Source organism: Psammomys obesus, unplaced genomic scaffold (genome assembly GCF_907164565.1).
Source record: "Psammomys obesus unplaced genomic scaffold, mPsaObe1.curated_primary_1811, whole genome shotgun sequence".
Lineage (NCBI taxonomy): Eukaryota > Metazoa > Chordata > Mammalia > Rodentia > Muridae > Psammomys > Psammomys obesus.
Genome location: NW_026596440.1, coordinates 5,661,998 through 5,684,059, shown reverse-complemented (window position 1 = coordinate 5,684,059; position 22,062 = coordinate 5,661,998). Strand labels below are relative to the sequence as shown.

Genomic DNA, 22,062 nt, shown 5'->3' with positions numbered 1-22,062 from the left:
GTGTGTGTGTGTGTGTGTGTGTGTGTGTGTGTGTGTGTGTGTGTGTGTACGTGTGTACCCACATGCACATGTGTGCTGATGTGACCTGTTCCCACACACACTGAGACAACCACCCGGTAGCCTCAGCCATGTCCTCTGGTCAGGAAAGGGCCCTGTTTATGATTACTCTATGCAGTTGGTTAGTTTCTTGGCTCCTGCTGCCCTGGAAGTGCCTAGATAAGGTCAGTGTAAGTTCTGATGTCTGCTCTGCTCATCCTCATTTCTACCAACACGCCAAAGTACCCCTTTTTACCTGCAGATCAAGTGGCCAGTGTGATATGATCCTGGGAGGCAGTTTACAAATAGCAGTCTACTTCCCAGTTGTGGACGGGGCAGGTATGTTAGGAAAGGACAATGAATCATGGCCCAAACCTGGGGTCTGAGAGAGAAGTGTCAAGCACCCAGTAGGAGGGGTCCTGGGCATTGCCCCCGCTGTTGCCTGGTGGAGGTGCTGTTTGAGTTCTGCCCAGTTGAACCTAGGAATGTAATGAAGTGCAATGGGTGTAAGTCCCGTGCCTGGCACCTGTAAGTGTCCAGATCTTCAGCCTGTAAGGCTACTTGCTCCCCTGCACCTTCTGGTCATAGGTGCCTGCATGCTTATAGCCAGGCACATAGCCTGACTCATCCACCAGGTCCACGCGGCCAGCTTTGCCCTTGCCCTTCCCTGATTGGTCAAAGCGCTCTTTGTGGGAGCCTGTGAACTTGGTTGTGTCTGTCAGCCGTGACACCGTGGGTGAGGACACAGCTTTCTGAAAGAGAGCAGAAGAGGGTGTTATCACAAGCCCAGGGAGGGTGCTGGGTAGGGACTGCAACTGTCTATTGCAGCATGTCAGGGGGAAGTGGCCAGGGCTGTGGGGGCAACTGTCAGGGAGTGTGACCCTGCTCGGTCACATGCTCAGACAGGGGTTACCTTTCTTGGCTCCAGCTGAGTCGCAGACTTATAGGGCTAACAAGTCTATACTTTTTTTTTCTTCTAAATCTAGCCAGTTGTGGCCTTCAGATACTCCTGGACCATGGCCTCCCCAAGAGCAGATGCAATCACGTGCTAAGTCCCACCTGTGCCTCAGCCCCTCACCGTGACACCAGAGATGACCGGTGCGCGTCCCTCAATGAGCCGGTGCACCTCACGCACAGCATCCTCACTGCTCTTATCCTTGAACCGCTTCTTGGCCAGCTCCTCCAGTGCCTCCTGGAACTGCTCAAAGGTGATGGTCCTGCAGGACTTCCCTCTGTGGGTGACAGACAAGTCCTCAGGCCATGGTCCCCGGCAACCAATCCCACAAGTGTACCATCCCTTCTTGCATTCTGCAGTGACCCCTACTGGTCACAATCAGAAGTCCCTAGCAACTGCTAACAGCCTGGAAAGATGGAAGGAACCATGCCCTTTAGGAACCAGAGTGTCAGGACGTTTCTGTCTGTTCTCTCCTGGGTGGGAGGTCAGAGGGAAAACCTAGGATGAAGATCCCCTCATCTTTTCCAGGGACACCCTAGCCAGTCAAGGAGCAAGAGGGAGCTCAGGCCTAAATCAGGGTCAGAAGTGGCTCAGGAACGGCCTAAGGCCATGGTTATCAAATAGGCAGGAGGAGTCATATCACCTGCCTGATCAGAATCAAGTGTGAGCAGTGCAGAACAGCCTGGTCGGCAGGGTGGCTTGAGGCTGGGACTCTTGCCCACCATGCACCTGGCCACCAGTGAGCATCCCAGAGATCCTGCCACTTCACAAAATCCTTCCTCCCAAGGCTGTTCAGGCAGTATTAAAAAAAAAAAAAAAAAAAAAAAAAAAAAAAAAAAAAGGTTATGAAATTGCTATTTATTTATAATTTTTCTTTAAAGTATTTTCAATTTGGCATTTGCCCCCAAATAATCCAAATTAGTGACGTTTTCAACATTTTGACATAATGTATGTGAGACACAGGTCTGCAAGTCCTGCATGTTCCTGGTCAGTTTTAAGGAAATGGCCTGAGATAGGCTACCTCTTACGGCCAGGCATGCCACTGACCCCAGCTGCAGCGTGCTACAGGTCTGGGACTTTAAAACAGCCGACTGACAAATCCCAGTGAGGCCTTTGTGGCTGTCCATCAGCACAGGATCCAGAGCCACCAAGGTGAGTTTAACAAAATGAAGGTGGTGGTCGAGCGCGCAGTCTGGAGGCGCAGGAAGGTGGATGTCCGAGTCCAAGGCCAGCCTGGTCCACAGAGGACAGTCAGGGCTACAAAACCCTGTCTCAAAAACAAATTGGAGGCCTGAGACTATACTATTCCAAGACACGTTGCAAAGCCAGCCGGGTCTGAGCTCCATTTATCTGGAGTCCAGAAATACCCACACAGGTGCCTAACTTGAACAAGGTCAAGGAGGAAGGACTATTTTAAAATATCTGGAACAACTGCTACCTCTGCAAAATAAACCAGCTCGGGTCCACAGCTTGTGCCACAGCAGAGTTGACTCAGAGCATGGATCCAGAAAGAACTTTACCGAGTATATCTGGGAGGTAATCTGGTGACCTTAGGGTGGGCAAGGTTTTCTTAGAAATGATGCCAAACCATTGCGTTCAGAAAGAAAAAAATGGACAGACTGGCCTTCAGAATAGTAAAAGCCCGTTCTTTCGATCAACACTGAAGACAGAGAAGTACCCACAGAGCTGCAGAAAATACATGGAACATACAAATTTGAAAAGGGGATTGTATCTAAAAGATGCAAAGAACTTGGTAGTAAGAAAGGAAAATTTCAATTGTGCAAGTATTTGGATCAGACACCTCACCAAAGCAAAGAGATTGGTGCGGGGAAGCGGGGGCAACACACTCAGGGAGGAGCCCATAGGAAAGCAGAAGTAATGAGGGAAACTTCTGCTGCCTGCTAAGGAGGATGTACCACAAGCCAGTTTTCGGGGGAAGGGGGGAGCGCTGCTTTAAGAGAAACACGTTTAAGCTCTAAGCTCATGTTAAACCCATTTACAAAGATTGTGCAGATTTTATTCAGTCATTCAAACTTGAAAAAACGCCCAAATGTCTTTTAGCAGGGCTCAGATAAGCATTCTGTGGACAACAGAATGTGTTCTCATGACACAGTAACAGGTGGGCCCCTGGTGGCTGCGCTAAGGAAACAGGCATAAAAATACTACTGTTCCCACACACCCTGAATTCTTACTGGTGCCTGGAGGAGTCTCACACTTTACACATGTCCTGAATATACAGGACATTCTAATCAAACAACCAGGAGAGCTGAGCCAAACGTCCTTTGAGAAATGCACAGGGTCCCATGTGGGGGGTGGGGGAGCACCCCTACTTGTCAGGAGATTGGGAAGCCACTGAGGCATTACACTCAGATCAAGGACATAACATAGGAGCTAGAGCCCCACAGTGGAACTGTGTGATCCTAGAACCTGATAGGCCTACCCGTGATGTGGGCAATGGAGCCTCAGTAGATAGATGCCTTAGGCCTTAGAGGGTGAGGTCCAGTCCTTCAGTACTCTCCGCCCCAGCGCTCACCAGCTACCTTTGAGAGTACTGAGCAGCTTGGCTTCACAGTCCAGTGGTGCCTGGAGCTGACAGCTTTTCCTTCTCTCCTAGGACCTTCGGGGGTGTTGATCTACGCCCCCACCCCACCCCCAGGGCTGCTCTGTTTTGTCGTGGAAAGTCAAAGGCGCTCTTGTCTCCTACTCCCAACCCTTCCTGGGCTGACATGAGGATGCCAGGCCTAGCAGCCAGCCTGGCAACCTGCTGCTGGAGCACACAGCCCTCTATGGCATCCTCGGCACCAGGCACCACCAGTATGAGTCACTGGGGGATGTGGGTACTGGAGGGGTTCTCCCATCACAGGCCACATTCAGATAGAGCTGGCTGCCTGCTCCACTGGTACCAACAATCCCTTTCTAGCCTGGGTCCCCACAAGTCTGTGTTGTTGGGGAAAGGAGACTTGTCTTCATGCCCCAGTTCACAGGGAACTCTCCCCAGGAGACCCAGGCACTTCTTGAAGCAGAATCTCCAACCAGACAATGCCCACTTCTAACTCAGAGATGTAAAAACCTCTGCAGGATTCTCCTATGTAGTGAGCCTATATCTAGAGCTCTCAGGACTAAGGGGTCTTCCTGGGGCTTGCCCTTCCCTACCTTTGGCTCCAAAGCTGGCCTACAAGTGGGTGTCTGCCCACATGTACCCCAGGAGCCTGGGATTTCTTTCCAGGCCCTGTCCCCTATGTGCAGGGCACCTTCTCAGTCTCTTGGGGACCCTGGAACCTGGATGGGAGAGGGTAGGACTTAGCCTCAGGCAACAGAGACCTCTGAGAAAGGTCTGCTCCTCTATGGCCAATACCACAAACACTACCACTCCCCACCTCAGCTTTGGGCCTTCACAGAGCCCCTCGTCCACCCTATTCAGCACCTTTGGGAAGGGGTCCCTGTCAAGGCTTGAGTAATACGAAAACTCTTAAGTGTTGAAGGAGTGGATCACGGGACAAGACAAGGCTGCCTGTGTGTGCTTCTTGGTAGCTGGGGTTTAGAGAAGCTTTTGCTTCTGGAGTAAACACCAGAGAGCATCTTCATCAGCCAGATACTGTGCAGGCAGAGAAGGCGCTTCTGAGGGGTGGAGAGCTATACCCTCCCTATTCATGTGGGGGTCAGAGAGCAGCTGAAGGACTGGGAAGGAGCTCCTGGGCAGTGGAAACCTCTAGTCCAGGCTCCTTCCTGCTGCCTCATCCTTCTGGAGGCTTTCTATAGAAACAGTGAGGGAGCTGACCTGAGCCTGCTGGACCACGGAACAGCCTCCGCTGCCATGGGCCTCAAGATGCCTGTTGCTACCAGTGTCTGCCTCTTTAGATGTGTTCAAGGGAGGTGCAGAAGTCTGGTCGTTTTCTTCAGACACCTATCTCTTGTTCCCTCCTTAGGATTCTTCCATGCCCACTGACTGCCCATCTACCTCAGGACCCAGCCCTGGCCTCTGTGCCTAAAACAGTGGTAATGCTGCTGAAAGTCCAGGCCTGTTGGTTTTCTGTGCCCACAGAAGGTCACTAGAGTCAAGAAAGTGCTTGAGAGCAGGCAATGTGCTCTTTGCCTAGAGGAGCCTGGATGCCACTTATCCACAAGGACTCTGCCCATCTCAGGAAGTCAGTCAGCAAGCAGCAGCACTGCTGTGGCCCTGCTCTGGGCACAGTCCAGATTTCTGTTTACTGGCAGTCACCAGTTGTCCTAGAGAAGGCATCTGCGGCCTACAGTATTGATTCTTCCCTCTCTTGGGAACATAGCATCCTTAAAGCCCCTTCTCACTTGTCATTTTGCGTTTTCTGAGGGGCCTGAGGTTGTAGGATAAATATTCTCCAGGTGACCCTAAATAGATACTACATCTGCCCACTCCCCCCTCCTCACAGCTCTGGCCTGGAATCCAGGGGTGGGGGGGGTAAGGCATGAGGATAGAGTTATGGATATTTGGTGATGTTCATTCTCTTACATGGCCTTCATGCACTGGCCAGCCAGCTTCCCAAGGCAAGATGAAGGAACTGAGGAGCAGGAAGGTGCTTATCTTCATAACAGCCTGATCCTTACCTGGTCACTGCAGATTCACCAGAGCAGATAAAGCTCTGAACACAAAGGCATGGGGACCACTAGCTCAATAACTATCAGGAAAAACAAAACAAAACAAAAAACTCCATATCTCCTGTCTAACTCCCAACAGAGGTCAACCCCGCGTTTCCCAGCAGGCGTCTGAGTGGTCACGCTGCACTGCCATATGCAGCCACTAGAGGGCCATGCAGAAGTAAGAATAGCAGCAAGAAAGGCTTCAGACACTGGGGCATCTGAAGAGTAAAATGCATGCTGGATCTTGCTCCATTCAAGGCCTGCAGGGTCAGGCCACTCTCCCCTGGAACATGTGACTGTTAGCTTTACCCAAGACTCAGGAAGCACAGCCTGAAGGGGGAGCTCCAGGGACATGTGTGTCAGAGGTGAGTAGAATTGTGTGGGCCCACAGCCAGGAACAGAGGCTGCCTCCAAGGGTCCTCACATGTCTAGGGTCTTTGACATCTGGATTCTCTGGGATGCTTGGGTGGGTGGTATACACAGAAACCTATCCTTCCCATGGGTTCCCAAAACTCTGGCCAGAACTCTCTAGACACAAGGCCTGTTCCTAGGAGCAGTCACTACATTGGCTCAAGTGGCTGCTATGCTGAGCCTCCTCAGCAGCACACAGACATCAGAAGAATCCCATCAGGCCTTGCTGACTAGCTGTGGCATGTAAGAAACATCAAGCAGCGCATATGCTGAGCAGTGGCTGACAAATCCTCAGTCTAGGCAAATTTAGGCCCTGCTTTCTACATGTAGGGACTGGCCTTGCTTCCTTTTGCCCTGTATCCAGAAATAATGGACACTGGGCCCTGATGCACCAGCCAGGTTACCTTCTGACTATGCACAGTGTTGGCAGGAATCTGTGCATTTACTCTGGAGGGTACCTAGAACCCAATCCAGATCCAGGGAGGCCAAAGGTCTGGCAGAATGGTAGTCAAAGTAAGGAGGCCATAGGTGAACCCAGCCTCACCCTGAGGCTCCTAAACCTCTTCTTCCACAAGCATATGCAGGTCCATACACAGGCACACAGACCCATCACAGACAGTCACACACAGATTCGATGCCTATGGCCCCCAGTTGTTTCTCAAGCTGCACCACACTGGCCTTGCTTCAGTGTTAGATCTCTGTTAACTGTGTGGAGACTGGCCCTGCTGAGCCTTTTGCAAGATGGAGAGTCTAGGTTAACAGTAGTCTACAATAAAACTTGGTATAGAGCTTCAAGAAATTTGTTTAAAATTTAACACATAGTAACATCAAAACAAACAAGCGCTGCCATGGTGACAAGGACCTAAACAAAGGCTGCAGATACCCCAGCTGGCGCCACGCCTGCAGAGCCATGGCAACCTGCCCCAAAACAGAAATAGTTGAACTTTTTTCTCTCTCAAGTCCTGTCAGAGTCAGCAACTTCCTGGAGGTACCTAAGCAATTTCCTCCCAAGCCCCAAACTCCCATAGGAGGCAAAGGCCTCTGCAGCTGCCATTGCTGCCCCCTCAAGGGACCACAAACACCCAGCCCTCGTCATACAAACAGTGCCATTACAGCCACAAGTTTCCTGGAAATCTCAATTCCAGAGTTTCCCCAGCCCTTCTTCCTTATCCCTTTCAGCATTCCCCTGGTACTCAGGATACTGTCCATCCCCCTACACTAGAGGACAACACGACTCTGAATTTTCTGTTCACACATGCCTGTGAGGTGAGGCCCTTCCTCCAGAGTGGAGGTGTTCCAAGTGGGACATAGGTCACAAGGAACCTCAATGGAATCCAGGCTGTGAGAGAGAAAAATAATTCAAAGGTGGTGAGAGGTGAGGGAATGGCCAATCTCTAGGGTCTCAGGCATCCAGGTGGGTAGGCAAAAGAAACATCAAAGTTTCTGGGCCTCTACTTAGTGCAGAAGCCTCACCTGGGCTTCCCCGGGCACCCAGCTAGACACCTGCCCCACAGTTTGAGCCCACAGCTCACATTAGAATACAGCACTGATAGCCTGTCTGCCTAGACTATCATGGCCTTGAACCCTCTCTGAGATTGGGCTGCATGTGCTTGCTCTCCAGACCCTTGACTTGCAAGGCAGGGATACTCCAAGATTCCCAGACAGCCCAGAGTCTACAATGGGGAACAGCCATGTCCTGGAGTAGGGCACGAAGTGTCTAAGCACCTGAAGTTCTGCATTCCCTTCACATGGCTCACTTGTACAAGTCTGGAGTTTTCAGTCCTCTGCAGCTCTCATCATCCAAAAGACCCATGCCCACACAGTACCATCTACTGGGAGGCTATAAAAACACAGGTTCTACATGGGGGTGGAGAGCACATATACAAGCACACGACATCTGGAAGTTCTAGTTCTGATCGTTTTACAGCCTGGGTCAGTGCCCCTCTCTCATGGCTGGCCAACCTACCAGAGCAGCCTTGTTTATCAGGACCTACCTGTCTGTCCCTGCCTGGAACTGTTCAATGGAACTCAAAAGGCTGTGTGAGTTTCTTGAGGTGAAAGGACACCAGCAGGTATCCATACAGACCGGATCCTGGGTTTACCAGAATCCCTGGAAGCTGATCCTACATTGGGAACATGCAGGGTGTCTTTTAAGCAAGGCCAGTGAGCTCACCATGCCCTTCTCCTCAGACATATCCCCCAGGACAAGTTCCAGTGAGGAGGTTGCACATTTCCCAGCAGATTACAGGACAGACAGGCCAGGACATGTGACCAGCACAATGAGTTTCACCAAGCCTGGGAAAGCCCCCTCCCCCAAAGACAAGGTCCATGGTTGATACCCAAACTCAGGGGTAGTCCCTTTGGTAAAATTTAGAGGGTCTCTAAGATTTTCAGGTCATCTATGAAGGAGCAGCAGCAGTGTGGAGGCTCTGTAGCTTCATAGACATCTTGCTGCATGCATCTGTCTGGACCCTTATGACCTGTTCTGTACCGTGTAGGCTCCCTATCTCCAATAACTATGCTGTCCGATTTAGTGACTCATGGGAGAGAACCATCTCCTGACCCTTTGTCTTGGGCCCTTTCTATGAAACCAATAGACTGAATGCATAACGTTATGTAGAGGTCACATAGGAGTCAGTGCTACCCAGGAGCATTGCACATAGACGAAGCTGTGGAGAAAGAAGTGTTAAGAGAAGCCTGGGACCACAGTCTAGAAGTACATAGGGTCCTTGGCCAAGGGCCTTCCAGCTAGGCTTGGGAGGAACTAGTGCTGATATTATCACAATGGAACCTGGCCAGAGTGGAGGTGAGGACTTTCACAGTGGGTATCAGGGTAAAGGCCCCACACATCTGAGCCACTGGCCATATTCTCCTCTCACACCCTGACCCACAATAATTGAACTTCAAGCCGAGGTAGGTCTGAGATATCATAGGAACAGGGTCTGAGATGGATGGGAGAGGGAGGATAGGGCTATTTGCACACATCTGCTTTCAGAGCTGGAGGCTACACAGAGTTTCTTCTCCAGCTTCTCATTGGGGTTGGAAGCCACAGGAAAACGAACAAGCAGGATGGACCACCCCTCTTTGGGGTCCTCAGGGATCAGCAGAGCCTGGAGAAGGTCAGGATGCAGGGCCCCTTTGGGACATGTTTCTCAGCCTTTATAGTACAACCATTCAAACCTAAGATGCTCCAGACACAGTCTTGTTTACTATGTACAATAGGAGCATGGGGTTGAGATTTTCTTGCTTTGCAAAGGCCTCAAACTCCCAGTACACAGGGAAATTGATATCAGAATTGGGACGTGTGGGGACAGCTACGCTCTGGTTCAGTAATATACACAGAGCCACTTCCTAGGGGCCAGGACGTTGAAAATTCTAGCTCAGCCTTCTTCTACCTCCCTCAGCCAGGTTCTAGAGGAAGCTACATCTGGCTTCAGCTGAAACAGAAAGATGCCAGTATCCTAAGTCCCTTAGTCATGGTGCCCTGCAACTGGTAATCTGACTTATGCCACCTCTTCCCATTGGGACACACGTCCAATCCCTCCACCTTCCTAGGAATGTCTAAACTGGCCTGAGATACTTGTTAGAGCCACCTGCCAGGTCACCTCTACCCTTCTGCTTGTTGCTCAAAGACTCTTCCAGGCACCAGTGCACGACCTGGGGGCAGGGAAGCCAACAATTCCACCAGCAAAGCAGTGATTAGCAACCACAATTATGAAGACCACATCACCCACCCAAAGCCAGAGGAGGAAGTGATGCCCAGCTAGTAGCACCCACAGATCAAACACAGGACCTGATAAGCACACAGATGTCAGAGAACACAGTGGATACATAGCCATTCTCTGACCTATATCAGTATGGCTGCATATGTGAACATTTCTCAAGTGCAAAATTAAAAGAGGTGGACAAGGGGATGGAAAAGGGTGTCATAAACCACTGTCACATCCTGGACACAAAGCTACAGGGGCTTAGCCCACAGTAGATGGGTCTCTGTTCACCTGAGCAGATCCTGATTGTGTCTAGCACCAGCTCACTAACCTGGGTATTGGTTAGAGTTAACTAAGTTTTCTCAAGGCCAGAAGCCCCCACCCTGGCCACATCCAAGGCCAAATGGACTGAGACAAGGACCACAGCTCAGAACATGGCCAAACACTTGAGACCAATGTACTCCCCAGACTGTTTCAGAAACTACAGGTTCTGTGCCCACTTCTTGGCTTCAAGCCTTCAGTATCTGCAAGCGAGATACTTCATAGACCATCATAGTTGCTGATAGGAGTTGTGCTACCTAAGCTTGCATGACACTTACTTGATCTTGCTGAAGACAATGTCCACATCAGTGACAGTCACATTCTTCCCATCGATCACGTGGCAGTCCTTGCACAGTTTGGACCAGTTCTTGCCATGCATCTCCTTCCCTGTTGCCCTGGTGTCCCCATGTACTGCAAACCGTCGGAAGGCCTCCTCCAGGGCACTGAGCTCAGAGGCCGCAGCTGCCCCCTCATTGGCACCCTCTGACTCCAGTGACAACCTCTTAGCAGCTTTGTCCTTGGCTGGGTCTCCTGGGGACTTGGGTGGTGTCTTGTTGGCAGCTTTGCCAGGCTTGGCCTTGCTGTCAGCCATGTTGCTAGGGAAAAAAGAGAAGAAAGGGGTCATTCTGCTGTTCACAGCCCATCTGTGTCCCTGGTTCTAGCTGCAGCATGTGGTACCAGGCAACAAGATATGGCAAGAGCTGAAGAAGAGCACCCTTTCTGGGGCTGGGACCCCTTGGAGCTGAATGCCCAGCAAGGCAATGTTGGTCCAGCTGCTCAACCTGGCACCGACCCTGCCAACCCGACAGCTACAGGCTCTGGGCAAAAGAGGCAGGGTCAAACTCAGCAACAGTGGGTTCTACCTTGGCCTCGCTAGGCATTTCCATGGCCTCCTCCCTAGACCTCACCTGCTGTGGGTGAATGCCTGAAGGGATGCTTAGGGTCTATAAAATGATGCCATCCTTAGGATCCATGCTTATTGTCCCTCAGATCTGAGCCTTCTAAGCAGAGGCTGAGCCATGCCCAGGAGTGGTGAATGACCCTACCCTGGGATTCTAGAACATGAGGTTGGCCCTTGGGCTCAGAGGAGGGCCGCCATGAAGTATAGCCATATTCTTTGGGTTTTGTGGGCTACTGATTCCCAAGACAGGAAGATATCCCTGAGGGCTAAGAAGATTGAGGAAGTGGCACCACTTCTCAGCAAGACTCATGAGCACAAACAAATGCAGATGATCCACTGTTGTTCCAGCAAGGGCAGGCACATGCCATTTCCAGACCACCAGGAAGCAGGGATGATGAGCTCACAGTTAGCATCTCTCTGGAAACTGAGTGTTTAACAGCTCAATGTAAGGAAAGGGACTCTTGGTATAGGCATGCCCCATTGACCCTCTGTGGAGAATCAGCAACAAAGTTGAAACATGCAGGCCCTGTCCAGACTGGAGATCTCAATGCCAGTGTGGTCAAGGCATGCCTTCATCACTAAGAGATGTGAAGTTTGGCCCTGCTGAACTCACAATGGTATGAGTTCCATAAACAGCCAGATTAACATAAATGACAGTCAGCCACAAGGGCCACATCCCCTTCTTGCCCATTCCCTTTGAAAACAGTAATAAAAGCATAACAGAAAAATTCAGCCTCTTTGACAAGAGGCTCTTCTAACTTTTCTCCAAAATGGGGCTTCTTGTGGGGGCCACAACAGGGCAGATGAGGAGAGCAAGATTAAATGGGAAGCTCTAGATGAGCGTGAAGCCCAGGAGTTCCACAAGACCAGACTCATGGTGAAGCAACTCCATGCACCTGACCAGTTGTCTGAGCTTCTGCCCTGGGCCCTCACAAGACAATGAAACATGAGAGGGTCTCTGCCCTTCTGAGGACTGCAGGGCACGAAGGCAGGTTGGAGCCTGGCAGGCGGCAAATTCAAACCAAATCAAAGAATTGTGAGCAAACCAGCAGCAGGGGAATGCCATTTCAGGATAGCGAGGACATGTCTCTCACTGATGTGGCCACTCCTCATCAGACAGTTGCCAAACTGTGTTCTGTCCAGGTTCCTACAGCACACTAGTACCACAAGAAACTGAACAGGTACCAGGGTGGGAATGAGGCTCCTGGGATGGAACTCTTACTTCCAGCCCCACCTGTCCATCTGCTGTAGGAGAAAGGCCTCTGGGCAGACTACAAGCCACGACCAGGGGATCAGAGAGCTAACTAGTGGCTGTGATCTTCTAGGAAGGTGGGTGGTCATCACTCAGGAGTCAGGGCAGCAATGCAGGCTGAACGGTATCTTCACAAAGGAATCAATAGGAGGCTGAAATAACAGCCAAGTTGCTGCTAGTCTGGAAAGCAGAACCCATCTAAACTAAACCCTGGAATAAGTTGGGCTGGAACTTTTATGGACCCTGCGATAGAGCAGCTGACATCTGTGGCTTTCCTGAGCAGCTGACAGCACGGCCACACTGTTTTAAAGCCCCAGTGGCAAGAGTTTTCAGCCCAGTGTGGGACCTCTGTCGCAACCACTGACAGGCACCAGCAACACACTTGCATAGAGGACAGGCGGCAACAGGAGTGTTGAGACGCCCTTCTCTCAGGATGCACCTTGGGGGCTGTAGTCAAGCCTCTAGGACTCTGTGTCCATCTTTGTTTTGTTTTACCCTGAGCATGGGTTACCTTCAGAGCATGTCATAAAAGATTTTTAAAGTAAAAGTAACAGTGGTTTAGGTCCTAACTGTGGCTGTACACAGATCACTAGGCTATCACGTATTCTGTGAAAGAAAGAAAAAGGGTGCTATGTTATCAGAGCACGCCCAGGAGTAGGCTATGAGGACATAGGACTCTTATCCACAGGTTCTCTTTTCTAGCTCACAGCAGCAGCAGTAAGAACAAACTGAATCTAAAGAGAATTGAGGCTACACTCAAGGTACCCTGGAATCTTGAGGTACCTACAGGCCTAATTCTCTCTGTCACTCCTCCAGCGTTGTAGAATGGCCAGCTGCAGCATTTCCCACCCTTACTCAAAGGCCCTGGCCTCCTGTTTTCCTGCCTCACAGTAGCTGAGGCAAACCTAAAGTTTAAGGAGACCTTTAAGGAAACCTTGGCGTGTCCCACCATGTCACTACAATTTCCATAAGGGAAGTTAGGCCATTTAGAAGAGGTTCCAGGAAGGCACCTGAGCCACCAAGTGTGGGAAAGGGACAGCCTCTCAGGTGTACTCTGTACTTCCAAGGTGAGTCCTACATCAAGTATGTATCCCAGATAGGCCCTGTTCCCCCTAGGTTAGGCCTTATACTCCTTTCCTGATAGCCTGTTATTCACTGTCTCTCAGCCAGAAGAGATGTAACCCCAACATCACCCTATGGACTCTGCCTGTCAGCAGGTGCCCCTTCCTGAACCAGTCTCTTTCAGCAGTGATTGCCCTGGGAGCAAAGAGAGCAGTTGTGGTGGAGGAGGGGAGTGGCGCCAGCTGGTGACCCAGCAATGACTGCTTATGTTCCCTGTGGGGTCAAGAGGACAGGAGATGGTAACTTATCCACAGTGGCACTGAGTGTAGGGACAGACTATGTTACCAGATTTGCATCTTCAGACCAGGCCTGAGGAGGGCAGGGGAGGCCAGCTGGAGGTAGAATTACAGATCTCGCAGCGGGAAGGGACATGGGCAAATGGTAGAGACAGGCCTTTTTGCAAACCCTGAGGACCCCTTTAGCCCACGCACAATTTCTTGTGTCCCACATACCCCTAGTTTTCCTTGCCAACTCCAAAGAATTGATTTGTTCCTAACAAAACCTGTCGGAAATCAACCAGCCCCCATTTTTCCAAATGAAAAATACTGAAGCAACTTAAAAAAAAAAAATCTTAAAGAAAAATCTAACTGTAGGTTGGAACAATAGCTCAGTTGGTATTGAGGAGATGAATTTGATTCTTAGAACCCATGTTAAAAAAAAAAACAAAAACAGACAAACAAACAAAACCCAGGCATAGCGGTGTATACATATAATCCTCCTATACACTGGGGAGATGGAGACAGGCCGGCAGCCAGCCAGCCTTGCCTAACTAGTGAGTGCTGAGAAATGACAGTGAGATTGCTTTTTGGCCTCCACATGTACACATACACACTCACATACATACACACACAGTACACCTGAACACATACCAAAACATGCACACATGTACCAAGAAGAAAAAGAAGGAAGTAAAAATGAAAAAAAAAAATCTAGAAGTGACAAAGAGGCATGTATAAGCCAAGAATCAACTGCAACATACCTCAGGGCACAGCCCCATTCCAGGGGGCCTGGAAATGAGGGATTAGCGAACGATCTGGAAGCAAGATAAGGGATCTATTACTACAATCAGATGCCTACAACCAGGACAAGGTGTCCATGACCAGAGAAGGCATTTGTGTATGTGATGGGTGCCCATGAATAAAGTAGGCATTATGACCAGGGTAGGTGCCCATGAGTGAGTGAGACAGCTATCTGGGTGTGGGGCAAGTGTCCGTGGACAGGAAAGAATGTGGGAAGGAAGGAGAGAGCACTTCTGCCTCTCTGGGGTATCTCCACAGGCACACACAGCCATGGAGACAACTCTTTCTCTAGAATGTTCTACAAACTTCATCTCGTCTTTGTCACCAGAGGCTGACAGGGCACGGAGACAGATGGGTCATGAAAGGAGCGACCTCAAGATAAAGCCAGGGAGGTGACTTTTATCCATTTGCAAGACACATACCGCCCGGTCCCTAACCACCAGCCAGGATGCTCACAGTTCTATAGGCCTCATCAGCAAAGGTGAGGTCAGACAGCAAATTAGAAAGACTATGATCTGAAGTTCAAGAGAGAGAGAAGTCTGTTTAAGATGGAAAGAAGAAGAAATGGACAGTATCTACTTGGTGCTCACTTCTTCCTCACTACATCCCACCAAGGCTTGAGCCCAGTGGGACACCATGGAAGACCAGGGTGATCTGACTGTGTGGATCTAGACACATCCAGCTAGCCCTAGAGAGAGCTCATCAGAGGATGAGACACAGACAGCCTGCCCTATACAAGCTCTGTGCTTCACAGTGTGCTTATACACAACACACCCTTTGATAATTGTTTGTTTCATTAATAATACAGCATGCACCCTGCTCCTCATCAGGATACTCCATGTGAGTGGCCTCTTTTCTCAATGGGGACTGTCAGACCAGGCAAGGTGAGCTCCCACAAAGTGGGCATCTTCTGAATGTGTACATCCCACAGGCACACAAGCTGTACCAGGAGCACAAATCTACCAGGATGGAACACAGTCCCAGTCACTGCTCCAGAACAGTCACTAGGCTTAGACCCAAGGCCAGGCTACTGCCTACAGACTGACCTGGGAACCAAACCCTGTGATTCTCACTGTTTCTAGGTTAAACACAGCACAATTCTCCTGGGTGTTACAGAGGAAAGGCATATCAGTGTCCATGTCCATTTATTTTCTATATCCTAGATCTGTGCTGAACTGTAGGTAGAGCAGGACTACATGCTCTAGAAAATATCATACTGAAATTAGGAGGGGGGAATCCTGGGCAAGGAAACTGGGTTAAGTTTAGAGTTCTATGCACATAAGTTCTTTTTTGTGTCCAACATCTAGGGCAACAGAAATGAGCCCAGAACTCTCCAAAGCAACTGGATGTGCTACCCAGCTACCTAGCATTCCTAGATTCCTAGAATTTTCATTTCAAGCCTTGCCCACAATGTTGCCTGCCCTGACTGCCCCTCAGTAGGAAATACAAGGATATGGCCACTTTTAAGAGTGACAGTTTGAGCTTCTGGCTTACAATCCTGGAATAAGAGAATGAGGGTGCCCATCATTCTTGGTTATGAGGAGGCACAGAAACACCTAAAAATATGGAATGTTACAAGCCCCTGTGGCTAAGTGGAAGTATAAGACTGAGCATGGAGAAGAATCATGTAATATTCCAGAGTGTTCAGTGACTTCTTAAGGTTGTCCTCACTGCCCAGACAGAGACCAGGTTTTCCCCAGAGCCCTGGATAGCTCTATAAATGTGAGTAGAAAGTAAGAGAATGGTAGCCCCCATACATCCAGCATTTAGTATGAGCTCCAGGCTCTAGGCAACTGTCTAAGGCCAGTAGTGACTATTAAAATCAAATCCCATCACACATCATCCGATCAAACACTATTTCTAGAGCATCCTCCAAAATACTTACCAGTACAGCATTCTGCATGAGTCCAAATGGGTAAAATCAAGATCAAGAGGGATACTTACTGAGGGTCCATGTTCTGGGATCTAAATTTACAGTAAAGGTGCTGGAAGACCACTCCTTGCAGTGAGTGCCTGTCTCACAGTGACATGCCAGGGTCGGCCACCAGGCTCCCTCTAGGAGCTCCATGTGGCAGGTCCAAAGGATGCTTACGAACTTGTGAGTGACTGGTTCCTAACCCAGCATCAGCATGGCTTCCTAATCACCAAATGTACATGAGCATCCTAATTTGCATGCCACACATCTCAGCATTGTTTGTGGATAGTGGGAGGGGGCTATAAAGACTGGTCAGTGGGTGCAACTGACCTGGGACCTCAAAATGTGTATCTGCATGTTAATGCCAGAACTTCTGCATGAAACCTGGTTTGGAAATAGTATCATGACATGAAGTCAACCTAAATTATCTACAGTTAAAAGGTAAATTGTATGCCAATGCCCCTGTAAGACAGAGACCAGGCAGAACTCTGTCTACACGCATCCCTCCAAAAGGATGAGACCTTGGGGGAAGGAATTAAATCAGAGTCCTGGGCTCCCATGAGTAGAGTAAGACTTCCCAAGAGGGTTGTAAAGAATTGCCTGAGGCCTTTCTGCCGTGTGGTGACAGAGGGCCTGACCTCTCTGGAGTATACTCCAAGAAGGCATTGTCTTGGCAGCAGACACATTTATCAGACTGTGAGCCTGTAGTGACTTTGTCCTAAATTTCAGCCCCAGACTGTGAGAAATACATTTCTGTTCTGTATAAATTCACCACCTTTGGCAGTTTGTTAGAGGAGCATAAGTAGACTTAAGGGAGGGTTACAAGGAGACCAGTAGAACATTAGAGTGTCAAGGCACAAGGGCAGGACTGCCTGAGTAACATGAAGCTGAGAGGGACAGGAAGGCTCTGCCAGAGCCAGGGCAGGGATACAACTTACCTGACACATTGAACTTTTGGCTTCCAGAACTGCAGAAGAATGGGTTTATGTCATGTTAAGTCACTCAATGTGTCATTGTTATCACACATCTTCTAAACTCTGACCAGAAGAGGAAGCAGGATGGGACCCAGAGACATAGCAAATTTAGCAGAGGCCCCAATGGGGCAAAGCTCTGGGAGAGGCCAGAGGGTGGGGTGGGGCTAGACGCAGAGGTCCTGGGAAGTCAGCCAGAGTAGGCTGGGTTTTGCATGGAACTACCTATGACACTACCTTCTGTGAAACCCACCTCACCTTGATTTGTTATGTGCTGGGACAGAAAAAGAAAGGTGCACAGAAAGCAAAGATATAGGATCAGCACATGACACACCTACAGAGAACTGAGGAGGCTAAGCTCCTAAGTATTCTTGTGCCCATGTCCAGAGCCAAGTACTCTTGGGTAGGGAAGATTTGCCATGGGACACTCTCCCAAAAGGACTTCTGCTTATCAAAAAGTAGTAAGAGACTAAAATGGCGAGGCTCAGACAAGGAAAGATTCTTGTTATATACAACAAACACTGGCTTGTCCAATATGGACAAAAAGCCTCTATAGTCAATAAGAGAAAAAAAGGAGATTGCTCAACAGAACAAAAAAAAAAAAAAACTCAGTCCAGGGAGAGCCAGAGAACACAAGAAATGCCAAGCTTTGCTAATATAATCAGGACAGGACACACCTTGCAAGGTGGGGACATTTAAGCCTGTCCTAGGCATTGGTTGGTGGAGTGTGACACACAGAGCAAGGTGGGGAAGGTAACTGGGGGCACTCTGAAAAGCAGCACCCAACTCACTAATCGGAAGGTGCACACAACCTGAGGCCCGGCAACTGCTGGTATTCAGGAGCCTTTCAGTTTGCAGGAGAGTTCAAGGCAGGGGTCTTCTTGATCTCCTAACACAGAAGTACTAACCAAAGATAGCTGAGAGCAGAACAGAAAACCAGAGCCGTGGCTGAGTCTGCTCAGACTAAGACTCGTCAAAGAAGATAGTCCAATAGAATAGCAGCCCTACGATTTCATCTGTGTAAAGGTCAAAACCTACAGACAAGGGCTAAGCCAGTGTTCAGGGATATATGTTCATGAGGTGAAACTATCAAGACCCTTCTACCCACCACAGGACAAAGGGCAGTGGAAACGGTTGCCAGGAGGAAACTGAAATTACAGTACTGAATGTGAGGGAACTCTAGGGGCCAGCCATCCAGCAGAGCTCACTAAGTCTGGTGGCTGAGAGAGGAGCCTGAGATATAATTTATGAAACATCCTCCTTACACTTGCCTGAAACACCAAAGAAAGCCTTGCATTTGGGCATTTAGACCTCAAAGCACAGCTTACAGCTGAGTTACATCACTGTATAGTTAAGGGAGACCATTGACCCAAAGGGGTTGCATTCTTCATTAGGAAGCAGCATTCTCTCCATTACTTTCCTCTGAGGACAGTAAGCTATTTGTGGGGCACACAAATACAGGCTTCAGGTCACAGAAACCATACCCTCTGGGACCCCAACAGGGCCACTCAAAGCCATTCCTGGGACTGGCTCAGGACACTAAGGGGAGGCTTTCCAAGTGCTGCAGAGGTAGGTTGTGGCACAAATCCGAGGGTTCTTTGGGAGGTGCTGTGGGTCCTCAGTGGGGCTGTCCTGGGTGGAGAATGCCCTAGGTGAGCAGTGCCATTGGAGACTCTCTTGCTGGTTATGGATGGGGCTGGGCTGCCATGGGTGAGGTTGCTTTGATTGGGAAGTGTGGGAGATAGGGGGATGTTGTGGACAAGGGAAGCTTGGCCATAGAGGATGCTAAGGTTGGAACACTGTGACCCTTCTCTAGGAGGAAGCTGATCTTCCCAGTGGGAAGAGACCCCAAAAGGGTGTTAGGGGCTGTGGCTGAGCAGCACCAACCCTTCCTTTCAGTAGGAAGTGGGAAGCTCCATTCTCCTCCATGTGGTCTCTTAGAACAGCCTTGCTGGTAGACAGAGATGAGCTGGACAAGACTGCAAGTCCCCTTTTCCTGGCAAAACTGAAATCACACCTCCTCCAGGCTCCTCCTTCAGTAAAGCACTATAAATAGGCCAGCAGGCTCTGCTGAGGAGGCAAGTTATCATCCTCCATGGAACCCAGCAGAGCTGTCTTCAGAGCCCCAATCTGCAGACGTCTCCCAAACCTCCAACCCTCATGGGTGGTTTCAGTTTTCTTAAATGAAATATTCTAATGCTTACAAAAATTTCTGAAACCTTAGGTGACAGTTAAAACAGACAACAACCTCAAAGAATGGAGAAGGTGGATCCAAGGGAGCACCAGGAGGAAAATGTGCCTGCGCAGGTCGGTCTCGCTTCACCATCGATAAAGACAGGGATTCTCAATCCGCCACTTGAATTAGGGCACCTTTTCTAATGGTGGGTCCCGCTGGTAATCACGAGCTTTTCTGAATAGAAGAGTCATTTGGAGACGCTGAGCTCAGACTGTGCCCCTCCCCCTCGCCAGGCCTCTAGGGTCACGTGATGGGAGAGGGGCTGGCACGCGAGCAGAAACAGCAGAGCGCTGCCAGAGAACCCAGCTGAAGGCTAAGAAAGCAGGGTTTGGCCCCCCTGGCCCCCCTCCCATTGCTCCACTTCTGGAGAGCTCGCGCTGCCTATGCAGGCCACCTACCCGCCCAAGAGAGGCCAGAGACGCCAGTGGGCGCTGGGCCGAACGCCATCACCCGCCGTAGGACACGCACAGGACCGATCACCAGGACATCAGAGCTTGTCCAACGGCGCTCCACAAAGGGCGCTACTCATCTCCTCACCTCGTTCAGGCCTCGTTTACATAACCGAAACCGCCGAGAAAGGGTCAGATCCTCCCTCCTCCGCGCGCAAACATGGGCGTTCAAGATGCGACCCTGACAGAACCCTCGCCATCTCCACTGGGAGATGCAGATCCTAAAGGAGAGTGGCGGAGCGAATGGGCACTGTCACCTGCAGGGCGCAGTGGCGCGCTCAGCATTCGGGACCGGCGGACGTCTGGGCGGCTCCTGCTCCCGTACGCGCGGCTCGGGGCGGTGGCTTCTCCTGACGCCGTTTCCCACCAGGTTCCACGGGCAGCGACCCGGGGCCCGGCGAGGCCTAGCACCTGGGTCTGGTGGGGAACGGTGGGGTGCTTTCGGTCCACCACATTCAGGGACGATGCAATGCACTTGGCTCAGTGAACACTCATACCCATTCTTGGCACCACTGCCCCGAGGTCTCTGAGGAGCCACTGCAGATGGAGCCGCTGCGCAGAGGGCCAGGTGGCTAGCCTCACAGACTGGAAGTGTCCCAAGCCAATGCTCCCACACACACACCTTTTCCCCCGACCTTCCCCCGGCTCTCTCCTGCCCCCGAGCAGCGCCTCGGACCACGGACAGCGCCCGGCTTTAGCCTACCTTCAAGACTCGTCCACTGCTGCGCCTCCGCGACTAAACGCGCGCCCGGGGGCGCTGAGCACTCGGAGCCGCCCGCTCGGGCCCCGCCCTCCGGCCACGCCCACACACCCCTCCTCCTCCCGCTCCGCCTAGGCGCGCAAGGAGGCCCCTCCCAGCGGGATCGCGGCGCACTTGAGACCCGAGGCAGCCACTACCTTACAAGGCTGCTATGGGCACCGCCGGCCTATGGACGCAGCTCGACCCAGGGTGCGGTCGTCTGTGGATCTGCAAAGCGTGGGAACCGGGCGGAGGTTGGGGAAGAGCGAGTGGGGCACACCTGGCCCTGGGGCTTCGGGCGTAAACGAGTCCCAAGTGGGGAAGCTGAGGCTGGTGGCGCAGTCGCAGCATATTTGTGCGCAACAGCCAGTTGCTGATCCCTAGGTGCTTGGAGAGCGTGGATAAGCGTGGTGAGATGCTGGCCTTTCCAGTTACCTGCATGAAAAGAACCCTGAGAGTCTCTGCTGATTCGCCTTCCTTCTAGGGACACTTGCCACGGGATCTCCACCCCGCTGACTCTGTGGTGAGGTCAGGGCCGCACTGCCTCAGTAGAAGGTGGTAAGGAAGCCCAGTGGGGCTAGTAATAGATGCAATAGATGCCTCGGTCCTTCAGGTTCTGTCTCAGGGTTCAGCGTCTACCTTCAATTCAGACTCTAGCCAAGTCAACCCAAAGTGTGTGTCTGTGTGTGTGTGTGTGTGTGTGTGTGTGTGTGTGTGTGTGTGTGTCAGGGGTAGGGGAGAGTTATGTCTGACTAACTCATACTTGAGGGAACCGTATTCTGAAACTGGAGAAGCAGACCCAGGCCCTTTTCTGGTACCCAGATCTTTTTTATTGGGTCCTGGCTTGGCCACTTGCCTTATGTCCCACAAAGCTCCCAGCCCTGCCCATCTCCTGGAAATCAACAGTGTAAATGAAGTACAGAAAACTGACATTCATGCTTATGTTCCTATGTATTAGCATATTTTCAAAAGGTGACTATTTTTAAATTTTATTTTTATTTATTGCATTGTGTATACCTGTTTGTCAGTATGTGTGCCACATTCATGCCAGTTGTCCCGGGAGGCCAGAACTGGAGTGACAGCTAATTGTGGGATGCTTCATGTGGCTGCTGGGAACCAAACTCAGTTCTTCTGCAGACTTGTATCAGTATTATAAAGTCCTGAACCAAAAATTAATAAACAAACCCACCAACAGCAACAAAAAGCCAGTGGTGGTGGTGTATTCCTGTAATCCCAGCACTTGGGAAGCAGAGGCAGGCGGGCAGATCTCTATAAGTTTGACACCAGCCTTGTCTACAAGGTGATTTCCAGGACAGTCAAGGCTACACAGAAAAAAATAAATAAATATAGAGTTCTGGAGGCCCTATTGTTAACAACCATGGTCCAAGAGGCCAGCTTGATGGGTTTGGATAGT

General features: G+C 50.5%; 1 protein-coding gene across 2 annotated transcripts; it reads right to left on the bottom strand.

The window, feature by feature from the left end:
* Positions 1-7: 7 nt before the first annotated feature.
* On the bottom strand, positions 8-20,688 carry Tppp (tubulin polymerization promoting protein). 2 transcript variants are annotated; one of them, XM_055598007.1, is made up of 4 exons: positions 20,613-20,688; positions 10,323-10,640; positions 1,115-1,268; positions 8-788 (listed from the first exon to the last, which is right to left on the bottom strand). In XM_055598007.1, exons 2-4 carry the CDS (start codon positions 10,634-10,636, stop codon positions 594-596), a joined length of 663 nt encoding a protein of 220 aa, XP_055453982.1. In that variant the 5' UTR covers positions 10,637-10,640; positions 20,613-20,688; the 3' UTR covers positions 8-593. The 2 variants fall into 2 exon arrangements, with proteins under 2 accessions (XP_055453982.1, XP_055453983.1); XM_055598008.1 differs by lacking the exon at positions 20,613-20,688 and adding an exon at positions 19,473-19,532.
* Between the last annotated feature and the right edge of the window lie 1,374 nt (positions 20,689-22,062).

Bases quoted from the DNA above. Each gene is read 5' to 3' on its own strand.
- Tppp (XM_055598007.1), bottom strand. From the start codon at position 10,636: ATGGCTGACAGCAAGGCCAAGCCTGGCAAAGCTGCCAACAAGACACCA. The intron at 1,269-10,322 runs GTAAGTGTCATG...TGTCACCCACAG, and splicing joins ATTGTCTTCAGCAAGATCAA to AGGGAAGTCCTGCAGGACCA. The intron at 789-1,114 runs GTGAGGGGCTGA...GCTCTCTTTCAG, and splicing joins CGGTCATCTCTGGTGTCACG to AAAGCTGTGTCCTCACCCAC.